The 21,961-nt window shown below is 37.5% G+C and overlaps 1 protein-coding gene across 1 annotated transcript in view; it reads left to right on the forward strand.

Annotated features, from left to right (window-relative positions):
- The first annotated feature begins 2,658 nt into the window (after window positions 1–2,658).
- Ppef1 (protein phosphatase with EF-hand domain 1) overlaps window positions 2,659–21,961 on the forward strand; it is a 63,922-nt gene continuing 44,619 nt past the window's right edge. The window contains exons 1-4 of the mRNA XM_036175131.1: window positions 2,659–2,778; window positions 4,959–5,019; window positions 14,586–14,749; window positions 21,383–21,497. Coding sequence (XP_036031024.1) covers window positions 2,773–2,778; window positions 4,959–5,019; window positions 14,586–14,749; window positions 21,383–21,497 — 346 coding nt within the window. The 5' untranslated portion in view covers window positions 2,659–2,772. The remainder of the gene's footprint in view (window positions 2,779–4,958; window positions 5,020–14,585; window positions 14,750–21,382; window positions 21,498–21,961) is intronic.

Consider the following 21,961-nt stretch of genomic DNA (forward strand, 5'->3'; position numbering starts at 1 on the left):
AGTGAGAACAACTTACCAGTAGCTATACCACTGAGGAATGTGACTCCCCATCCCAGAGCAATCATTAAATGACTATAGCTCCTTATGGAGGGTTGGGACCACAGGGACTCCTATTCCATCCACGGTGGAATGTTGATGAGCCCAGTCATGAGCAGGTGATCCCCACTGATGTGAATTCATGGATGTAACGTCCAGTTATGTCCAAAAGACAGCATTTCACAATGTTCTTCTCCATCCTCTGGTACTTACATTCTTTATACTCCTTTTTAGTTGATGCTTCATTAGCCTTGAAGGAGGTAATATAGATGTCACACTTGGAGATGAGCACTCAAAAGTCACTTATGGGGATGGAAAGATGGCTCCTGTTATTCTTACAGAGGACCCAGGTTTGGTTCTAAACACCAACATAATGACCCCACAACTACCCATAACTCCAGTTTCAGGAATCCAACACCTTCTTCTGACCTCTGTGGGCACTAAGCATACATATGGTTGCACATACATACATGTAGGCAAAACACCCATACATATAAAATTTTAAATATCTTTTAAAAGTCATTTATTATCAGCACTTTGACTAGTTATGAGTCTTTGTATTAATAATTTCCCACTGTACACAGAAATTTCTCTGACCCAGACTGAAGGTAGCACCAATCTATGGGTATGAACACACATATTTAGAAGGCAGTTTGATATCATGTCCATTTAGCCAAACAACAGTTGTGAATTTCCTCCTGGGGCCTTTTGACCTGCTCAGCCATGAACTGTCAACCAGATTTACAGTTCCAGACATGCCTTCCTCCTTTGGAGTGGACCTCAAATCCAATCAGAAATTGTTTAGTTACCCCCATAACCATCATGCCAATCTTGCTTCAGTGAGCATGTCTTGCTTGGGGTAGGTAAGACTATGGATGACTTTTCTCCCCGCAAATTCTATATAGTACCTTTCAGCACTAAACTAGTTAGCCATCAGGGAGGAAGCTTCCAACTTGATTTACCAACTGAATTACATGCATGATGTAGCAAAGGCACATTGTGTCTCCAGAAATAGGGTCTTATCATCTAGTTTGGGTGAGTGAACAAGAGTAATAGCAATAGGCTGTTATTTGGGGGGCCTCTGGGGTCTCTTTGACCATAGGAAGATATTCTATACCTGTGGAGTGACTCTCGGCTGGCTGAAGACTTTCACTAGACTCCAGGATGAGAGGCTCCTTTCCCTTCCACATCCCTGTCTTTCTGTCCTGCCTTAGAATAGAACCCCATGAATGGAGTTGTTTACCAGAGAAAGCAATGACTCCTTCCATGGGTGTAGGATTTCAACCATGCCCTGAACAGAGAGACCAAGCAGAGACAGAAGGATGTTAGCTCCCATTTCTCCTTGTGTTGAGAAGGAACAGAAAGGATGGTGTATGCAGTGTCTGGTTACTGCCAGACCATACTAGACATTTAGTATATAGTGGTTATTATTATTCAAAGGAAGGGAAGGTACAAATGAATTAGGGAATAAAGTAACTGGCCCTAAGTGGAAAGAGCTCAGGGTTTGGAGTCAGAGATATCTATGTTAGGTGACTTTGAACAACACACTTGCTACTCTGAACTCAGTTTCCTTGCATGTAGCGCGGAAATGATGATGTTTGTGGGCACTGAAAGTTTTGAAGTAGACCATTCTATTATTACATAGAAATCAGCATGGTTATCTATTATTGCCATTGTATTATTTGACATTGTTAATACTTAGTAGATGAAACTCCAGTAATCATTTATTTTACCATATCATTGTACAGCTGAGAAAACTGATGTGTAGCGACAGATCAACATCTTTTTGGAGGTGAAAAGCTAGGGTGCTGGAGTCAGATCTGTGTTCAAATTTTCACTGTCTATTTCCACTTACTGGCTAAGTGAACATGAGTAGGTACTTCCACCTCTCTTAGCTTCATAGTGTTGGGAAGACTAGGGACTCTTTAAGTACTTGCTGAACCTGTGGAACTTGGTGAATACAGTACCTCCTGAGGAAACTGAGATTGAACCTGGAGGCAGGAACTGTTGGAGCGGACATGGAGTAGTGCTGATTAATGGCTTGCTCTCCTGGCTTATTCAGTGTGCTTTCTTATACCACCTAGGAGCACGTGCCTAGAGGTGACACTACCCACAATGGTCTGAACCCTCCCACATCAATCATAAGTCAAGATAATGCCCTATGGGCCAATCTTATGGAGGCATTTTTTTTTTCAATTAAGTGTCCCTATTCCCATATATGTCTAGATTTCTATCATACTGACAAAAAGCAACCAGCACACCCATATTTCCAAGGGTTTATTTAATTCATTATTTCTAATGGTGGCAAGATACTCCATGGTATGCATTCCATGCAAGTCTACACTTTTTTTTCTAGTGACTGACAGCCAGGAAGCGTCAAATCCAGGCAATCTTACTTTAAAACTTCTACCCTTAATGGCTATGACATCATTGTTCTGAAGGGTTTGAGACTTAAGAACATTTTCTAAAAATCATAAAGGTCAAACTCATTGTTTATAATGTTCCTATTTTTCAGGACTGAGAACTTGTTTGATTGTTTTTGTTGAAACGCCCGCTTCCCCTAAAGCTGTGTGTAATTGTTTCTCTCCGCCTTTCCTACCCTGCGGGGCTGCAGCACTGAAAGCCGCGTTAGTCATCCAAACCTGGTACCGGCGCTACAGAGCCCGACTGAGAGCGAGGCAGCACTACGCCCTGGCCATCTTCCAGTCTGTGGAATACGCTGACGAGCAAGGTCAAATGCAGGTCCGTTTGGCAAGCCTCTCCCTCCTCATGTTACTGAAGGAATGAAACTGGGGGTCTGTTTGAGGCTGTAATGACATTGTTTTGTAACTAGTTGTTAAGAGATTGTCCTTTGGGCAGATGGTATTTCTCAGTTTTGAAGCTCACATTTTTTTAGAGCAATGCTAGATGTCTATCTAACTAATAAAAATAGTCTTTTTCTACTTTTTTGAGCATATTCCATAATGGTAAATAAAATTGTTACTTTATGAATGGAAAAATTTTTTTAAAATGGAAGTGGAAGGGTTGAACCCAGAGCCTTGTCCATGTTAGGCAAACACTATACCACACAGCCATAGCCTCAGCCCAGAAAGAATAGTTGTGTTTGCATATATTGTGTGTGTGGGTGTAGGAGTGTGTGCACATCCATGTGTATGTATGTGGAATGGGTATCAGTCCCCAAGAGCTGTCCACCTTGGCTTTTTTGAGATAGGATCTTTCAGTGAGATCTAAAACTTCCCAATAGGGTTGGCTTTTAGGGAAGTGATTCCTGGTGACTTTTAAAAATCTCTGCCTTTCCAGTTCTGGGATTACAAATGGATACCATCCTGTTGGGTTGGCTTTTAGGGAAGTGATTCCTGGGGACGTTCTTATCTCTGCCTCCCCAGTTCTAGGATTACAAAAATACCACAGCTTGGCTTTTTTATATAAGTTCTAGGGATCACACTCAGGTCCTCATAGCGAGCACTTTGCCAACTAAGCTATCTCCAAAGCCCTTCAGACAGGCTACTTTTAGGCCTTAAATAGAGAAGGTTTTCCAGGGAACAAGCCTATGAACATTCTAAAAGAAAATATGTGAATGTGGAAGTCCTTTATAAAATGATGGCACAAATTCATAAGTCTAGCTTTAATACTCACTTATAAAAATGAGTACCTTTAAACTATAAAATGATCTTGAAAAATCTTCAATATAGTTATTAATGAAAGAACCAACTTACGGAGTACTACCTAGAGTTTGTCCCATGCATGTAAAAGAAAATTAAGCATTCAACCAACTCTGGAAAAAGATACACAGCAAACTCTGCATAGTGACTACTGGCAGGGACAAGGGTGGCATTGATGAGTGGGTAGGGATATTAAGAGAGATGTCACATTCCTTTGGTATTGTTTAAAGTTTTTAACAAGCATATTTAAGTATCAAATTATAGTCTTTAAAAATAACTAAGCAAATTTCAAAAAGAGTTAAGTTGGCAAATCTCTTTTTGGTAGCTATTAAAATGATACAGGTTAGGCCAGGCATGGTAGTGCACGTCTTAAATCCCAGTACTCAGGAGGCAGAGGCAGGAGGATCTCTGAGTTTGAGGCCAACCTGGTATATAGTGAGTCAGAGGACAGCCAGGGCTACACAGTGAAACCCTGTCTCAAAAAACAAACAAACAAACAAACAACCCACCACCACCAAAAACAACAACAACAACACAACAAAATCTGGACAACAACAAAAGAGATAGGTCATTCAATGTTCCCTTTGCTTTTATTAAGAGCTCATAGTGTTGGTTGGCTGTCTTTTCTCAAGTATCTATTTGTTTGTTTGTTTGTGTATAGGTGTTTTGCCTTCATGTATGTCTGTTCACCATGTGTGTTCAGTGCCCAAAAGAGAGAACTGGATTCCTGAGGCGGGAGTTACAGATAGTTGTAAGCAGCCATGTGGATACTGCAAATTGAACCCTGTTTCTCTGGGAAAACAGCCAGTGCTCTTAGCCACTGAGCAATTTCTCCAAACCCATGTAGGCTGTCAATTTAAACAGTATTAATTTTGCTACCAAAGAGATCAAAAGGAGACCATAAGGAACAAAGAAGCCAGGAAGAACTATACTTTCTGGACAAGTCTAACTTCAGCCTGATCCTATGAGAAGTGTTTAAATGTGAAAGATCTTCCTTTGTCCCATGCATGCCAAGGAGGTGGAGGACTTGGTTGTTAACACTTTTGCTTCAGTCAGTCATGTATGGGCAGCTTCCCAGGAGGGATGCATATATAATTTCTATGCAACTCAGTGTGGTGCTGCCCATCTGTGACTCTTGGCATGTGCTGTAGCAGAAAGATGAGTACAGCGGGAGAATAAAGGACTTGCATAGGACTCCGATATTTGCTGCAGCAGCTCCGTAGTCTTTATTAATGATTTACATCATTTTATCTTGTGCAGCTGTCCAACTTCTTTTCCTTCATGTTGGAAAACTACACAAAGACACCCAAGGAAGATTCAGGTAATCAAACTTTTATTTTTAAATTATGTGGGGGGCGGAGTAAGTGGGGAGGTGTGTGTGTGTGTGTGTGTGTGTGTGTGTGTGTGTGTGTGTGTGTGTGTGAAGGTGAGTACAGAGTCCATGGAGGCCAAAAGGGGACATTCTTTGGAGCTGGAGTTACAGGAGGTTATGAACCACACAGTGTAGGTGCTGGGAACTGAACTCTGGTCCTCTGCAAGAATAGTATGTACTCCTAACTGTCAAGCAATCATTCCACGTCTAAAGTGTGGTCTTTTGAAAAGCAGTTCTGTATATTGAACTGTCTTCATTAAAATGTAAATGAAGATGGGAGATGCTATGCAATTAAAAAATGTTCATCTTTCTTGTCTGTGTGACACCTAGCAACTTAATTTGGTTCAACTTGTTCCCAGCCACACACACACATACCGTGCATGCATGGAATTTGCTAAATCAGCATTTAATTAGAAAATAACAATATTCAACATTCCTTTATTAAATATTTTGTCTTGAACCACAATCTGTTGATACACAACAGTAGCTTAGTAATGAGGATCTTATGTTTTACCCACCTTGTGTTTAAGAAACCAAAGTAAGCCAGGTGGTGGGAGCTCATACCTTTAATCCCAGCACTGGGGAGGCAGAGCCAGGCGGATCTCTGTGAGTTCAAGGCCAGCCTGGTCCATAGAGCCAGATCTAGGACAGGCACCAAAACTACACAGAGAAGCCCTATCTTGAAAAAAAAAAAAAAGAAAGAAAGAAACCAAAGTATTTTGAATATTTCATGCAGTGGAGTCTAGGTGAATATGTAATCTCTTCCCCTGTCTCCACCCTGTATGTCCTATGTCTGCTGTGTCTTCAATCTTTTCCCCAAAGTTCAAGCAACATGTTGAAAGTGGGACCTGTAAGAGCTGTTTAAGTTAGACGCCCTTCCCCCATAATGGAGGCATTATTTGAACAGTGGTGACCTTGTAAAGTATCGACCCTCATTCCCCTTCCTTGCACCTGTGCATTTGCTGTGATGTTTTCAGTCATGTTATGACTTACAGCATAACATTTCTCCTGGTTCTTAGATTTCCCAGACTTTAGAACCCTTAGACAGTAATTTGGTTTTGCTATGGAGAATGTGGATGATTTTTATCTTATTTCTCATTTATACATGAATTTTTAAATATCTGTAATATATGCTAATTGTTTTTATAATTCCCTTTAAAACTTAAGGTACATGTGAACTCATTTTAGTTTTATTTTTGTTTGAACTAGAGTTTAAAAGAATCCCAAAACAACTAGGCCAATTCATAAACTTGTGCTTGCTTTAAATTATCCAGTTTGTGGTATTCTGTTATAGTAGCAAAAACTAGACTGAGGTACTTTGTGTGATGTGTTTAGATTATCTATTTGTCTATCATCTATATAATCATTTGAACTGATGCAGACAGTATAGGAGTTTAAAATTATAATTATTCATAAGGCATATATTTCCCATGCTAAATAAAATCTGCCTGTTACTTCCAAAGTAGATGCCAAACTTAAAAACTGTTAAAAAAAAAAAAAAACACTTTACGCAAACCATTTTTAATTCTAACAACATGCAATGTATTTAGGACACCCCCCATGTATGCATGTGTATGTGTGCATATGCCTCTGTGTGTGTATGTGTGTGTGTATGTCCTTCTCTACCTTATCCCCTTAACATAGTCTGCCATTGAACGTGGAGCTCACCATTTTTCAGGTAGTCTGGCTGGCCAACAAGCCTCATATCTCTGGATTCCACCAGTGATGGAGTCATAGAAGTGTGAAGGTACACCTGGCTTTTTATGTGGGAGCGTAGAATCCACATGTAACCACAATTAGATCCTCAGGCTTGCACAGGAAGTGTTCTTACCCACTGAGCAATTTGCCTAACCCTCTAAGAGCATCTTTAAATACTCCAATAAATACTATTTTTCTAAAATTTTCTTACACACACACACACACACACACACACACACACACACGAGAGAGAGAGAGAGAGAGAGAGAGAGAGAGAGAGAGAGACAGAGAGAGAGAGACAGAGAGAGACAGAGAGAGACAGAGAGAGACAGAGAGAGACAGAGAGAGACAGAGAATGAGAGAGAAAATGAGAGTTCACACATGAGCCTTGGCATGTGTGTGGAGGTCAGAAGACAACTTGCAGGATTTGATTCTCTCTACCATGTGGATCTTAGGAATTAAACTCAGGTCAACAGCATTGGCAGCAGGCACTTAACCACTGAGCCATCTTCTCAGCCAGTAAATACTCTTTGAAGTGGTAAGAAGATTAGTATTTTAGTGGCATGGTTTGAGACAAGTATGTTTGTATGAAACTAATGAAGGCATTTATAGATCCATAGTGGTTTTCTGAGTGGTGGAATAGCCAAACCCGATGAGTGGAAATTGCAAAGAAGTGGGTACTTTGCCATTTTCTTCATTTTAGGTAGCTGCATTTTGAAGACAATCGTTTCTGCTTCATGTTCTTGGTCAAAAATGTTTGGGGGAGAAAATATAATAATGATGACATAAACCATGACTCTTTCTGATAATGATCTAATATTTCAACCTAGACTCACTTGATTATAGTCACTTATATGGGGTTTTAGAGCCACGTATGGCTGGGTTACAGCTCAGAGATATTTATTCAGATTCTCCATTTTTCAAAATCTGAATTTTGAAAAATAATTTGCAGATGATTTAAAAATATAACAGAATGTTTCTTCTCAAAGAAGGGAACAGTGTTTTCCTTGAAATATAAAATATGTTATAGGAAAGTATACAAATAATATATGACTGAAATTTTCTCAAAGAAAACATGCCCAGAAAATAGGTACTCAGAACAAGAACTGAAACACAATGGCTGAAGATGGAGCTCAGTTGGTAGAGTGCTTGCCTAGCGTGCAAGGGTCCTGGGCTTAGTCCCTAGCACTGCATAAATCAAGCATGGTGACATACGCTTGCAATCTCAGCTTTTGAGGAGGGGGTAGGAGGATCAGAAATTCAAGGTCATCCTTGCTACATGAGACCTTGTCTCAAAAACCAAAAAAAATACCCTTCAATCATTATTAGAGCCACAGAAGCCTCTCTTCTGCCTCTTCTAGTTACAACCCAACTTCCACAACACTATGGAACTAGTTTTGAATGTCTATACCATAAGTTAATTAATTATACTTGTTTTTAAAATTTATTTGTATAAGTAGAAACATACAGAATAGACCTTGAATCTAGCTTCTTTGACTCAACATTGTATTTGTGAGATCATTCATGTTATTGTAATTTAGTCATTCTTATTGTTGAATAGCAGCATTCCATTTTACCAAGATACTATAATTTCTGCATTCTATTGTTTATGTGTGCTAGAGTTATTTTCAGTTTGGCAGTACAGTTGTGCTGTTGTGCATATTTATATACATGTCCCTTTTGGTGAACATGCCCTCTTCTCTTCACTCTCTTCCTCCTCCATCCTCCTGCCTCCTTCTCCTCTCTTCTTCACTTTCTCCCTTCTCCTTTTCCTTTCCTGGGGCAGAATTTCAGTATGTGTGAGGTGGCTTGATCTATGTAGATCAAGCTGACTTTGAACTTATAATCATCCTGCCTCAGCATATTGAGCACTGGAATGACAGGCATATGCCATTATACATATACTTTGTAAGTTGATTTCTCACACCTAGGCAACCTCTACTTTGACCTGTTTAACTGAAGTGCTAAGATCTCTTAGCAGCCAGAGAGTTATTTAGCATTCCCAGAAAAGAGGCCAGGTTAGTGAGTGATTTTTGAAGTGCAGAGTGTCTCAAGACATTTTGGTTCCAATGGAAAGAGGGGTCCTAATGTAGTACTTGTGCTGGCAAGCACACTACATCTTATGCCAAACTCAATTATGCCAGCTTATGTCCCTGTTCTTCTACTTGCAGAGCTAAAAAGATTCATAAACTTGATAGAGAGTAAAGTCCACATACAAGTTCCCAGTGTGCATTTTATAACAAGTCCTTCTATAGTCAAAAAGGAAAAGTTGCCATAGGTTTAAACAGAGGCTGGTGGGAGTAGGCTGAGTCATATGTAATGTTTTTTAGACTTTTCTTCTGCTTCCCCATCAGCCAAAATGTCCCCTCAGACCACATAGTTTACATATATGTTCTTTAGGACTACCTGTATGCATGTATGTATTTATGTTTTTAAATTTTGTGGTGCTAGAGTTTTTAAATTTTTATTGCTATGGTGAATACAATATTTTTAGCATGCTATCTTCTCATTACTTATTTGTAATATTCCATTAAATTTTTATATCCATATCTCATCTTCTGATTCTACTGAATATTAGTAGTAGTTAATATATTATTATTGATTTTTTCAGTAAACTTTACCATGTACCATGTGTTTCAATAACTTATGTCATTTCATTTAGTATTCATGACAAACTAATAAGATTTCTAGTATTAATTATTTACCTTTTATAAGTGTAGAATCTGAGGGTTTGAGGGTACCCTTCCAAGGTTATTTATCTCATCAATGATAAAAATATGATTTAAGCCTGTGAGATTAATCTCTGTATTGCATTTAATTCTCTTATCAGTTTTTAGAGGTTTTTTTTGAGTTTATTTTTTCATCATATCAACAGATTTTATTATTATCTATTTTTGTATAATAATTACTATTCTTGTTTCAGCTTCAAGTCTTATTGCATTAGTTATTGATAACAGAAGTATATTAAAAACCAATAAAAGTAGGTAGCCTTTTGTTGATTTAATGGAAACCCATATTGCTTATTTAATTTAAAAATTATGTCAAAAAATTATGTCAGTAATATATCTTTCCATTCCATGTTTTTTAAATAAAAAATTGATGGTTAATTTTATTAACTGTCATTTTGTCATCCATTGAATTTTAATATATGAACACTAATGATTTTGACCGAGATTTATGGTTATCTTTATTAACTGTAATTTTGGCATCCATTGAATTTAATGTATGGACACTAATGATTTTGACTCAGATTTATAATTAGGAAATGAAATAATTATAAATGTTGTCAAATGGTGTTTCTCTTTGTCCAGAAACACATGGGCCTTGTTTTCAAAGGAGTATGTGGTTAGGATAAGCTGATATTATCTGTGTGAAAAAATTACAGATTTATCCCTCTTCAGATGAAAGAAAAGATCTTTTCTTTGAGTTTTAATTGCTGGCAGTGATGGAATTTACTTGTTATCAGCTAGAGAAAGAGAAACAGCAGCATGGGTTAAGACAAGGGTTTAAAAGTTATTTTCTTATAAAAACTCGTAGAGGTATCATATGGTTGTTAATATTTTACTATATTTAATTACTTTAGATCCATGTTCACAAAGTTATAAAACAAATAACTAAAGTGTTAACTCCAATTAAATGTTGCACAAATCTTCATATATTGCTTGCATTCATTGAATTATTGTTTATTAGATGTGGGCCACAGCGACAACATATACATTAGAAATGTTAAAGCTTGCTGGGTGATGGTGGGGCACACCTTTAATCCCAGCACTTGAGTAACAGGCAGGTAGATATCTGTGAGTTCAAGGCTAGCCTGGTCTACAAAGTGAGTTCCAGGACAGCCAGGGCTGTTATACATAGAAACCCTGTCTCAAGAAAAAAAAAAAAAAAAAGAAAAAAAAGAAATGTTAAAGCTTAGTTTTCATACATGGCACACACTAGTTATTAGAAGAGAATCTGTTACTAATTTTCATGTTGATAAAAACCAGACAGAAGGATAATGATTTAATATAGATTAATATTTCATATCAGGAACTGGAGAGATGGCTCAGCAGTTAAGAGCACTTGCTTCTCTTGCAGAGGACCTAAGTTCATTTCCTAGTGCCCACATAGCCTTCTGTAACTCTGATGCCAGGGAATCCAATGTCCTCTTCTTGCCTCTGTGGGCACCAGACATGCATGTGGTCAAAAATATATGTGCAGGCTGAAATTCATACACATAAACCAAAATTAGAATAAATTATGTTGCATAGTGTTACTGAAGAATTGGCTTAGAGAAGTGGCATTTTCCATTAATTTATCTTAAATGTTTTTAAATCTCTGGCAGGAAGAACTATACTGAGCTATTGATTTTAGAAGAATATTTTGTTTTGTTCTTGAAACAATTGAACTCGCATTTTCATCACTGGTATTGATAGAATGTACTTGTTATTAGCCAATGGAAGGGGACAGATGGCATCAGGTGTGAAGGCAATGACCAGGAAAATGGAGTATTTCCTTAAATTAAAAAAGGTCACATTTTTTCATGATCTATTAAAATTAATTCTTTTGGTTAATGCACAAATAAAGAGTTTTTATTGTTAATGTTTCTTATTTATGTCTCACAAAGCTGGGTCTCCTTAATATATTAGTTAAGAATATATAAATACTATAAATGCATTTTCATATATAGTAAAAATCACAATGGTTAAGAGTTTGGAGGCTAGGTCCATGACTCAGTAAAGTACTTGACACACAAGCATGAGACCTGCCTGAGTACGGATCTCCAGCATTCCCATGGAAATTTGGGCACAATGGTGTGCACCTTTAGTTCCAGTGCTGGAAAGGCAAAGATAGGAGGATCCATGGGGCAAATCAGTGACGTCCAGGTTCAGTGAGACACTCTGCCTCAAAAAATGACATAGAGGACTCTCGGAGAGATGGCTCAGCGGTTAAGAGCACTGGCTGCTCTTCCAGAGGTCCTGAGTTCAATTCCCAGCAACCACATGGTGGCTCACAACCATCTATAATGAGAACTGGTGCCCTCTTCTGGCATGCAGACAGAACACTGTATACATATTAAATAAATATTTAAAAAGATGAGATAGTGATTGAAGGAGACTCCTGATGTTGACCTCTGATCTCCACATTCACCTGTACACATATGTGTATAGGTGTACGCACACACACATGCACAGGCACACTGAGAGTTTGAGGACACAATTTCATTTCTCTACTTAGATGCTCTGCTTCATTTTCATGTATATAATGAGAAAATAGCAATCCTTACCTTCTTATAACACTGCCTGGTACATAATAAGCATTTAGTAAGTTAAAGCTATCTATTGTTGTCATCATTATCATCATCATTTTGTTATTGAAAAGGTAGAGTTTGGAACTCAACATGGGAATCCTGTGGAGTTTTGAAGGATGAATATAAATTATCCAAAGCAGAAAGATAAAGAAGTAAGGGTTGTCCAAGGGTAGAAAAAAAATTAGAAACAATAAATGTAGAAATGTCAGTAAAAGCAAACATGTGATCCAAGGACAATGTTTTAAATTAGCCATGTCTTTGGCCATGTTTTATTGTATTACAGAGCCTGAAGAGAGGATTATACTGAAGATACAGACAACAGAAAGTGACCCCCAAGGTTGCCAAGCTTCTGAGGACTTAGAAAGGGGCTGCATTGTGTGGGGTCTCTATATGTATTGGCATATACAAATCTATATATGCAACTTTTTTCTCTTCTCTGCTAGAATTTTAGTCACATACATTTCAAAAGCTATACAGCCTTTTCCATGAACACTATAGTCATGACATAAATATACCTCACCTAAAATACAAGATCCCTCAGTTCTGATTACATGTGCTCCATGTTAACTTTCTTAGAGTCTATAATATTTTGATTTATGACTCTGTTAGCTGATACAGTGCAACTGTTGGTGATTCTTGTGGAGTTTCTCTGGGAAGGAGTGTTATATTCCTAAGAGTTGCTTATATTTCAGCTTGCCTTTGCAGGAGAATAATTCCCAACTGAAATGGATGGCATGATCATTAGGATAGTTAAGTAGACTATTTAGGCTTCACTGTCTACATGATGAATCTGAAATCTAGTTTACCAGGATGTCCTGCATTTCTGGTTTCTAACATAAATTGAAAAATTCAGTTGTTTTTAAATATCAGACCAAAACCAAATGAGAAAAAGGATGTCTGCTGTCCACATTGATACAGATGTTATTATATTTCAGTTCCATTTTGTATAAAGCATTATCAACTCTTACCAAAATATACTGGGGTTACACAAGAATTTAGAATATATTTTAATGCAGTTATGAAATGTTATTTCTTAATTCAGAATAAGTTTTCAAATTTCTTGACTTACTACTGCTCATCATAATTGATCATGGAAGACATACATTCTGTCTCCATCAGTTAGCATCCTATTTTCTGTAGGTGACCAACTTTCAATATTCAGAAAAGATAGGATTTTGGTTTTTTATCTTTGTTTTCATTTTGTTTGTTTTTGTTTTTGCTTTTGTTTTCAGAGTGCTTAGGGAGATAGCCTTAATAACAAATAAGTGTTAATGGATTAAAGAGTATGTCATTGTCCTCTGGGTTGGTTATAATACTACAACGGAGCCACAATATCTCAGTGACATAGTAAAAAAGTGGGTCTTTTTCCTAGTAAGTCTACAAATTAGCTGAACACTTCTGACATTGGCATAGTTGATTTGACAGATTTTTGAATATTGGCTGGAGTTTGCTGATGTGTCTAGAGGTCTGCTGGCTGTTAGCTGATCTAGGACATCTTTGGCAAGGTCTATCTGCCCTGTTCCATTGCAGTCGTGGCCCTGGGTTGGGTGGAAATGGCTATGTTCCCAAACAGAGAGCATGGAATCTTATAAGGCCTCTTGAGACCTGGATTTGGAGCTGCTAGGTAGTTCTTGAACTACATTGTTCAGGATAGTATAAAGTTATGAGCCTAGCTCATCTTGAAAGCAAGGGCAAGTAGACTCTTGATTAAAGTCACATGGCTAAGAAGCATGGCTAGAAGTTAGGATACAGTATTGAGGTCACTTTGCACCTGGTCTGCCACATTCTCTTACATATTTCTCTGCCTGAATTGTCTAGGTTTCTGTTCAGGGGGCCGTTTCTTGGGCAACATGGCAAGAAATGATTGTGGGTCTCAGTCATACTAAATTGCCTTAGTAAATGGGCAATTCAGGCAGTCTGTTACTATACAGAAATACCTAAGAGAGAGAGAGGCCTTTGGTCATTTTTGCCTATGGTTTGTCCTTTAAGCTGTATCTGCTTTGTTCCCAAGAATAAAAAGAAAATCACAGGAGAAACATTGTACATAAAGCAAGAAACAAATCAATTAAAGCTAAGTAAAATCCTCTGAAGTATTAAACAAGGGAAAAATTGAATATTGCAGTTTAATTTCATGTAGATCATGAATAGCAGCAGCTGTTGGAAGCAAATGCAGTGCATTGTTCATGCTTTTAGCCTTGCTTGTAAGAGTATGATAAGTAAGAGTGGACAAAAGAATTGGAGCTTCAACTTCAAAACATCCAAACACCTTCACTGAGCAGTTTTTCACATGCTTCATGGTCTTCTCCTCATTGATTATGGACTGACTGCTCCGACAAAATATGATTCCAGGAAGGGACGGTGGTGGTTACTGGCTTCAGAATCAGTTATTCCTCATAGTTTTATGTGCTTTGTCTTGGCATTCATAACAGCACAGTGTCTTGTATGAGATAGATATTTAAGAGGGTGTTTTGAAGCATTAGAATGTTGATTCCCCATCTTATACCTCTTTGTCTTTCCTTTTCAGCATTAGTAAGTCGACTTCTTGAAAGCACCATTCAAGAAAACAAGGCTAGACAGGACTATGTGGGTTTGATAGAAGTGCCCGACTCTTATGATGGTCCTCGGTTGCAATTTCCTCTCACGTTTACTGATATTGATTTACTTCTTCAGGCCTTCAAGCAACAGCAGGTAACCTCAAGCAGAAGCTGCTCTGGTTCTCATTTCCAGCTATCAAATGCATGAATGAAAATGCTGTATCATGTATTTCCATGAGGAATGTTTTACATTGTATAACAATTACTGTCTTTGTTTAACCTAATAAATAGATGTTTCCTTGGGTGCACAGTAACTTCCTCTTTGTATGCCTACAGCATCTCCCTTTTTGTTTTCTGAGAATAGTTCACAAACTGTTATTTTAAAAAATTTGGCTTCTTTCACTAAACATAGTGTTTCTAATATTTGCCCGTGTTGAAGCATGTATCAATATATCATTTCTTGGCTGGGCATGGTGGCACAAACCTTTAATCCCAGCACTCAGGAGGCAGAGGCAGGCAGATCTCTGTGAGTCTGAGGCCAGTCTGGTGAGTTCTAGGATCGTCTCCAAAGCTACACAGAGAAACCCTGTCTTGAAAATAAAATTTAAAAAAATTACATCATTTCTTTCTATGGCTACATAATATTTCATTGTATATTCAGTTGTTTACTGATTTATCAGCACATGGATATTTGAATGTTTTATAACTTTTGGCTGCTATAAATAATGCTGCTATGATTCACACCCAAATTTTTATGGACATGTTCCCATTCACTTGGTTATGTGTGTGCCTAAGAGAAGAATTCTGGGGTTATATAGTTAACTCTATGTCTAAGTTTTTGAGTAACTGCTAAAGTTTTTCTACAAGTGGTTGAATAGTTTTACATTTCTACCAGCAGTATATAAGGGTTCTACTTAATCCACTTTTTGACATTTATTATTTTTTTTTATTATTGCTTTCCTAATGTATGTGCAGTGATGTCTAGTTCTAGTTTTGACTGACATTTCTCTAGTTAATAATGTTCAGTCTTTTCATCTTTGGAGAAATATCTATGCAGAACCTTTGCCTATTTTAAAATCAGTTGTCTTTTTTATTATTGGGTTGTAAAAGCTCTCTCTAGATATAAGTGCCTTATCACATATATGACTTGAAACCATTTTCTCCTTTCTTTAGTTTGTCTTTTCACTTTGTATTTTTTATTTTTGAAATTATAATGTAATTACAACATCTCTCCCTTCCCTTTCCTCCTTCCAAACCCTCCCATATATCCCTCCCGACTCTTCAATTTCTTAGCCTCTTTTTCACTAATTGCTGTTACATGCATATATTATACACACACCCCCAGTGACACACCTTCTTCCACAAGGCTACACCTCCTAATCCTTCCCAAACAGTTCCACCAGCAGGGGACCAAATAGTCAAATATATGAGCCTATGGGAGCCATTCTCATTCAGATCAACACAACCATCCAAAGCATATACTTTGAAATAGTTAAAATGACCAATTTTATATAAATTTTATCTCAACTTTAAATATATATATTTCTTGATTTATTTTTACAAATGAGAATGTATTATATACTGTGCTTAACCTTGATTCTTCTCTTACTATAACTTTTCCATATTTATAGAGCTAAAATTATCAAACATCTCTATAATGGTTCCTTGAATCAATGTTGCATATTTTATCTACTTGAACACACTATCCATGTTTGTTTTAACTCTGACTCTAATGATGCAATTATTTAAATTCTCTACCAGTCTGTTGTCATTGCTTGTTATTTGCCTCAGTTTTATTTCATGTATTTTATATCCTCATAGGCCTGGTTACATTTATATTGAGTTCTGGACATTATATAAGAAAAACTATAAAAATTATTTTTAGGCCTATTTTCTCCCAGAGAATTTAAATTTCCTGTTAGCAGGTGGCCGGAAGAACTGGCTCTCTAGTATGATCTCAAATCAAATCATTTTTAGGAATTAAATGATTCAAAGCTCTGCTTCAGTTCCAGCAAAACCAATCTATCACTTCCCGATCACTCTTACTTCTGGGGTGTGTCTTATAGAGACCTAATCAGAGAATGATGGTTTGGGATGATGTCAGAGAAAAGAGTGGTATAGGAAACTCCAAGGCCCAATCTTTCCAGAGAAATTGAAAAACCAGGCAAATTTTATTTTGTGTTATTTTCCTTTCCATTTTCTTTCTCTCTTGAGAGTTAAAAAAGACTTGAACCATTCTCTCTGCCTAGTTCTTGTTGACTGAGAAGATGTGAACGCTCAGCTACTGCCTCAGTACCCTGCCTGCCTTCCTGCTGCTGTGCTCTTTCTCTACTATGACAGTCATGGACTCTAACCCTCTGGAACCATAGTCCCTAAATTAAATGCTCTCTTTTATAACTTTCCCTGGTCATGTTGTTTTGTCACAGCAATCGAAAAGTAATTAAGACACTGTTTTGGATATATTAAAATGTTATACAACTGTCACCACTACTTATTTCAAGAACTTTTTAAAAAATTTATTTTTCAGTATTAGGGATTGAACCCTCAGCCTTGTATATACTGAGTAAGTGTAGCTGAAGTTTTCCTGTGTCCTGCCCGGTCTGCAGCCACTCAGACCCAAGTAAACATACACAGGCTTATATTAATTAAAAAGCTCAGCATTAGCTTAGGCCTACCACGGACTAACTAGTTCCTACAATTAAACTCAGCTAATTTTTGTTAATCTATAAATCGCCACATTTATGTGGCTTTACCTGTGTGCTATTACATTCTGCTTCTTGGACAGCGAGCTGGCATCTCTTCACTCACTCTTCCTCTTGTGTCTCTCTTTGAATTTCCTGCCTGCCTTAGGCAGCTTTGCTATAGGCCAAATGGCTTTATGTATCAACCAATCAGAACAACACATATTCACAGCATACAGAAAGACATTGCCTCATCAGGCAAGGGCTCCTATTTCCCAAATGTTTTTGTCATCTCAAAATGAAGCTTTATACTCATTAGCAGCCACTCTCTTTCCTCCAACCCTCAGCTCCGGACAGTCACTAATCTGGATATTTCATATTAATGAAACATATGTGGCTTTTGGTGTTTGGCTTCTTTCACTTGTCATAATGCTTTCAGAGTTTATCCATGTTGTTACATACACCAGTACTTTATTCCTATTTTTTAGGTTAATGTACAGTTACTTTCCATGTATAATGTCACATTTATTTAAGAAATTAAACATTTATACCTACATTTGAATATTAATGTGTGGTTATATTAATTTTTATATGATCATAAACAATGAATATTTGGGGGAAAGATATTCAAAACATTATCAACATTAGCTGTCTTTTTTTTTCAAGCTGAGGATCGAACCCAGGGCCTTGTGCTTGCTAGGCAAGCACTCTACCACTGAGCTAAATCCCCAACCAACATTAGCTGTCTTGAGGGACAGAGATACAGAGATTAACAGACAAAGATCTGAGAAAGGGGAAAATAATTTTTCATTATTCTACCCCTTTTTAATGATTTTTTTTTTATTTCAGCCAAAAGAATATAGTGTTTGTCATTTAAAAGCTACTTGAGCCAGTCATGGTAACACATGCTTTTAATCCCAGCACTTGGGAGGCAGGGGCAATAGGGTCACTATGAGTTTAAGGCTAGCCTGTCTCAACAAACAACTTAAAAACAGAATTGGGCAAGCCTCAATGAAACATTTCATTATTAGGATAAGAATTTATACTGTATCAAGCTGATAATAGAAAAATAAATAAGGGAAAAAAAACAGAAGTAAGCCAGGCATGGTAGCATATGTCTGTATCCCAGAACTTGAAATGAAGGCAGAGACAGGAGGATTGTTCCAAGTTCAAGACTAGTTTAGTCTACATAGCTAGTTCTAGAATAGCCAGTCTCTCTCTGTCTCTCTTTTTCTCTCTCTCATACATACAAGCACATATACACATTAACACACACACACACAAACACACACAAAGAGGAAAATATCCTTGCAAAGTACAAGTTTCTTCCTTGAACTTCTTTATTATAATGTTAATATTTTATTCAAGTGGTTCTTTTATCTAATATGTTTATAAATGTAAAAACCAACATTTGAATAAACTACTCTGAATATTTAATATTTTGGTTATAAACATAACAATTATAATCCTGTTAATATATAGCTTTCTAAGCAAGTACTAATAGTAACAAAATTATTTTAGTCAATTTTAAGGATGGTCAAGCAAACTATATTAATATTAAGAATTTTCTGTTTACAAGGTATTTTCAGTGAAATTTGTTAACATTAGAAAACAAAGTGAAAATAAAGACGTCTTTAGATGCAGTTACTTTGACTAGTGATACAATGGTCCAGAAAAGCTACAATTGCACATTAAACCAGCATTAGAAATCTGTAGATTAAATGTACAAACAGAAACAAGCCATTAAACAGCAACATTTTTGTCCATTCTTTAAAAATACTTATCCAGGGACCATTGAGATGGATCATGGGTAAAGGCACATACCACAAGCTGAGGAATATGGTGGAAGGAGGGAACCAGCTCTCATAAGTTGTCCTCTGACCTCCACACATATGCTGTGACATGTATGTCCCCAATAAAATACAGAAGAAAATATAAAACTACAAATAAAATGTAAATTCAAGGACTTGGGAAGCTGAGGCAGGAGAGTTGTCATGAAGTTTGAGCCAACCTGTGCTAAATAGTGAGATCCAGACCCTGTGTTAAAAATCTAACTTTAGACCAACAGCTGTGGAGCCTCCATGGGACTGGACTAGGCCCTCTGCATAAGCAAGACAGTTGTGTAGTTGACCTACTTAAGGGGCCCCCTGGAAATAGGATCAGGCATCCATCCCTGGTGTATGAACTGGCTTTTTGAGCTTACTGCCTATGATGGGACACCTTGCACAACCTTGATGCAGAGGGGAGGGGCTTGGACCTGCCTCAACTGAATGTACCAGGCTCTGCTGACTCCCCATGGGAGGCCTTACATTGTCGGATGAGTGAATGGGGGTTGGGTTGGAGGGAGAAGTCTGGGGGGTGGGAGGAGGGAATAGAGAGGGATCTGTGTTTTTAATGTAAAATGAAAAAAATCTAAATAAATAAATAGAAAGTAAAAAGTAATAAAATGTGGCTGTGGATTGAATGGCTTTAGAATATGTTTGTGGGGAAAAGATTTAGGAGTCCATTGGTTTAGGTTGGCAGGAAATGATGGTCTAATAGAAACATATGAATCATATATTTAGAATTTTCTAGTAGTCACATTTAAAAAAGAGAAATAAAGACAAAATCAATTTTAACAATATATTTAACTCAGTACACCTTAGTATATGAAACATTTTAATATACAATCATATTAAAATCATTGAGACGTTTTGTGCTTGTTTTTTTTCATACCAAGTCATTGAAATCTACCTTGAATTTTGTTCTTTGTTGTTATTGCTTGAGGCAGGGTTTCTCTCTGTAGCCTTGGCTATCCTGGAACTTGCTCTGTAGACCAGGCTGGCCTTGAACTCACAGAGATCCGCCTGCCTCTGCCTCCCAAGTGCATGTGCCACCGCCACCCTGCCTGAAATTTGTTCTTATAGCACATCTCAATTCTCACTAGCCCCCATTTCAAGTACTCTGTTATCTCATATTGCAAATGACACCATATTGAACATCCCAATTCTCAGTCCCTATCTGACCATTAAAGCTATGTTGACATCAGTTAAGCTGTGTGATAATCACATGTTTTTTATCTTTCCTTGTGGAGTATGTGTTTGGAAAATTCATAATTTAAAACCAAGGAGAAAGACACATTGGATTTTTAAAAGCTTAAGGGAGAAGAAAGGAAGTCTGTAGGAAGCAATGAGCCCAATGGTGCTCTAACTGGAGGAGTGGGGTAAGGCAGTAATAAATAGGAAGTAATCCAAGTGTTTTGAGATTGGAACATTTTCTCTAGTTAGACTTGAGCATTCTGTACACCAAATTCTGGAGCTATACTTCGGAGGTTTGGGAGCTTGTGTGGTTGCCCATTGAGGACTCTGTGCTCAGCATCACCTACTACGCAAGAGGCAAGGCATGTCAACAAATGAAAAGCTATACCTCATCCATAGGCTCTTTGCTTTGCTTTTTCTTCCTTGTTTCCTTTTTCCCTCCCTTTTAAATGATTCTCTTTTTTTTTGTCCTTTTCCTCATGTCCACTATTTTTTTTTACATTTTTTTATTAAGAATTTTTTTTTCATTTTACACACCAATCACAGATTCCCCTCTTCCCTCCTCCCGCCCCCCCAGCCTTCCCCACCAACCCACTCCCTATTCCCGCCCCCCACAAGCAGGCAAGGCCTCCCATGGGGAGGCACATCCAGTAGAGGCAAGTCCCAGCCCTTCCCCTGCTTCTACCTATGATGGGACAGCTTGTGCAGCCTTAAATGATTCTTATTGTTATTCTTTTGTCTAAAACTTTTCTTTGGGCAAGTGAACCTCACCCTCATTTTCTCCATCTCTCCTCTTGGAATCTAAAAACCAAAAATAAACAAAAATATTCTAAACAAATGTATAATGTCAAAAAAGAACATGAGACTATAAATAGTTTTAGGAACCATTCATTTATTTAATTATAACTATCTCCTGAGGGCTTTTTACATACTAGACACTATGTTAGAATAATCTATTTGAGAATAAAGATTATCCTGAAATACAGCGACCTAAAATGTGCTCATATGCTTCATTTTTATCGTTTTCTACACAGTCCATGTCTTTCTCCCTCATTCATTATCTCTATTTCCTCTGTTTCCCGTTCACAGACACTTCATGCTCATTATGTCTTAGAGGTGCTATTTGAAGCTAAGAAAGTCCTGAAGCAAATGCCGAATTTCACTCACATCAAAACCTTTCCCTGCAAAGAGGTAACAATCTGTGGTAAGTTTCAGAGGAGAGTTGTCACATTAATATTTAGGAGCCTCTTGGTCCTGCATCATTTGCCTAACTTGAAAACTATGAAAATTGGATTGTGTTAAGGGGAAAATGTTAATATAGAATTATCTATCATGATAATACAGTTCCCCATCTTGTCTTTGTTTTGCATACCAGCTGGCAGGAATTAATTATGTGGGAAATTAAAGAACTCTTGTAGCTTTTTCTAAAGGCAGATAGCATTTTAATATGGAAAGCCACTAATGGGTAGAATAAGTCTTCTGTGCCCTGACTAGCTCTCATTATCTACCTCCTATGTTGCTTTTTCCAGGTGGGCCTCTGTGTGCATGCCACTTCTACTGGGAAGAGAAACACCCAAGGCAGGGTAGAGATTATATTCTTTTCTGCCCTTGGCTGCTGTTTTGGATTTTTCCAACTGGTCTTTGCAGCTTTTAAAGGAGTGGGAATGT

This window comes from Onychomys torridus, chromosome X, assembly GCF_903995425.1.
Source record: "Onychomys torridus chromosome X, mOncTor1.1, whole genome shotgun sequence".
Taxonomy (NCBI): domain Eukaryota; kingdom Metazoa; phylum Chordata; class Mammalia; order Rodentia; family Cricetidae; genus Onychomys; species Onychomys torridus.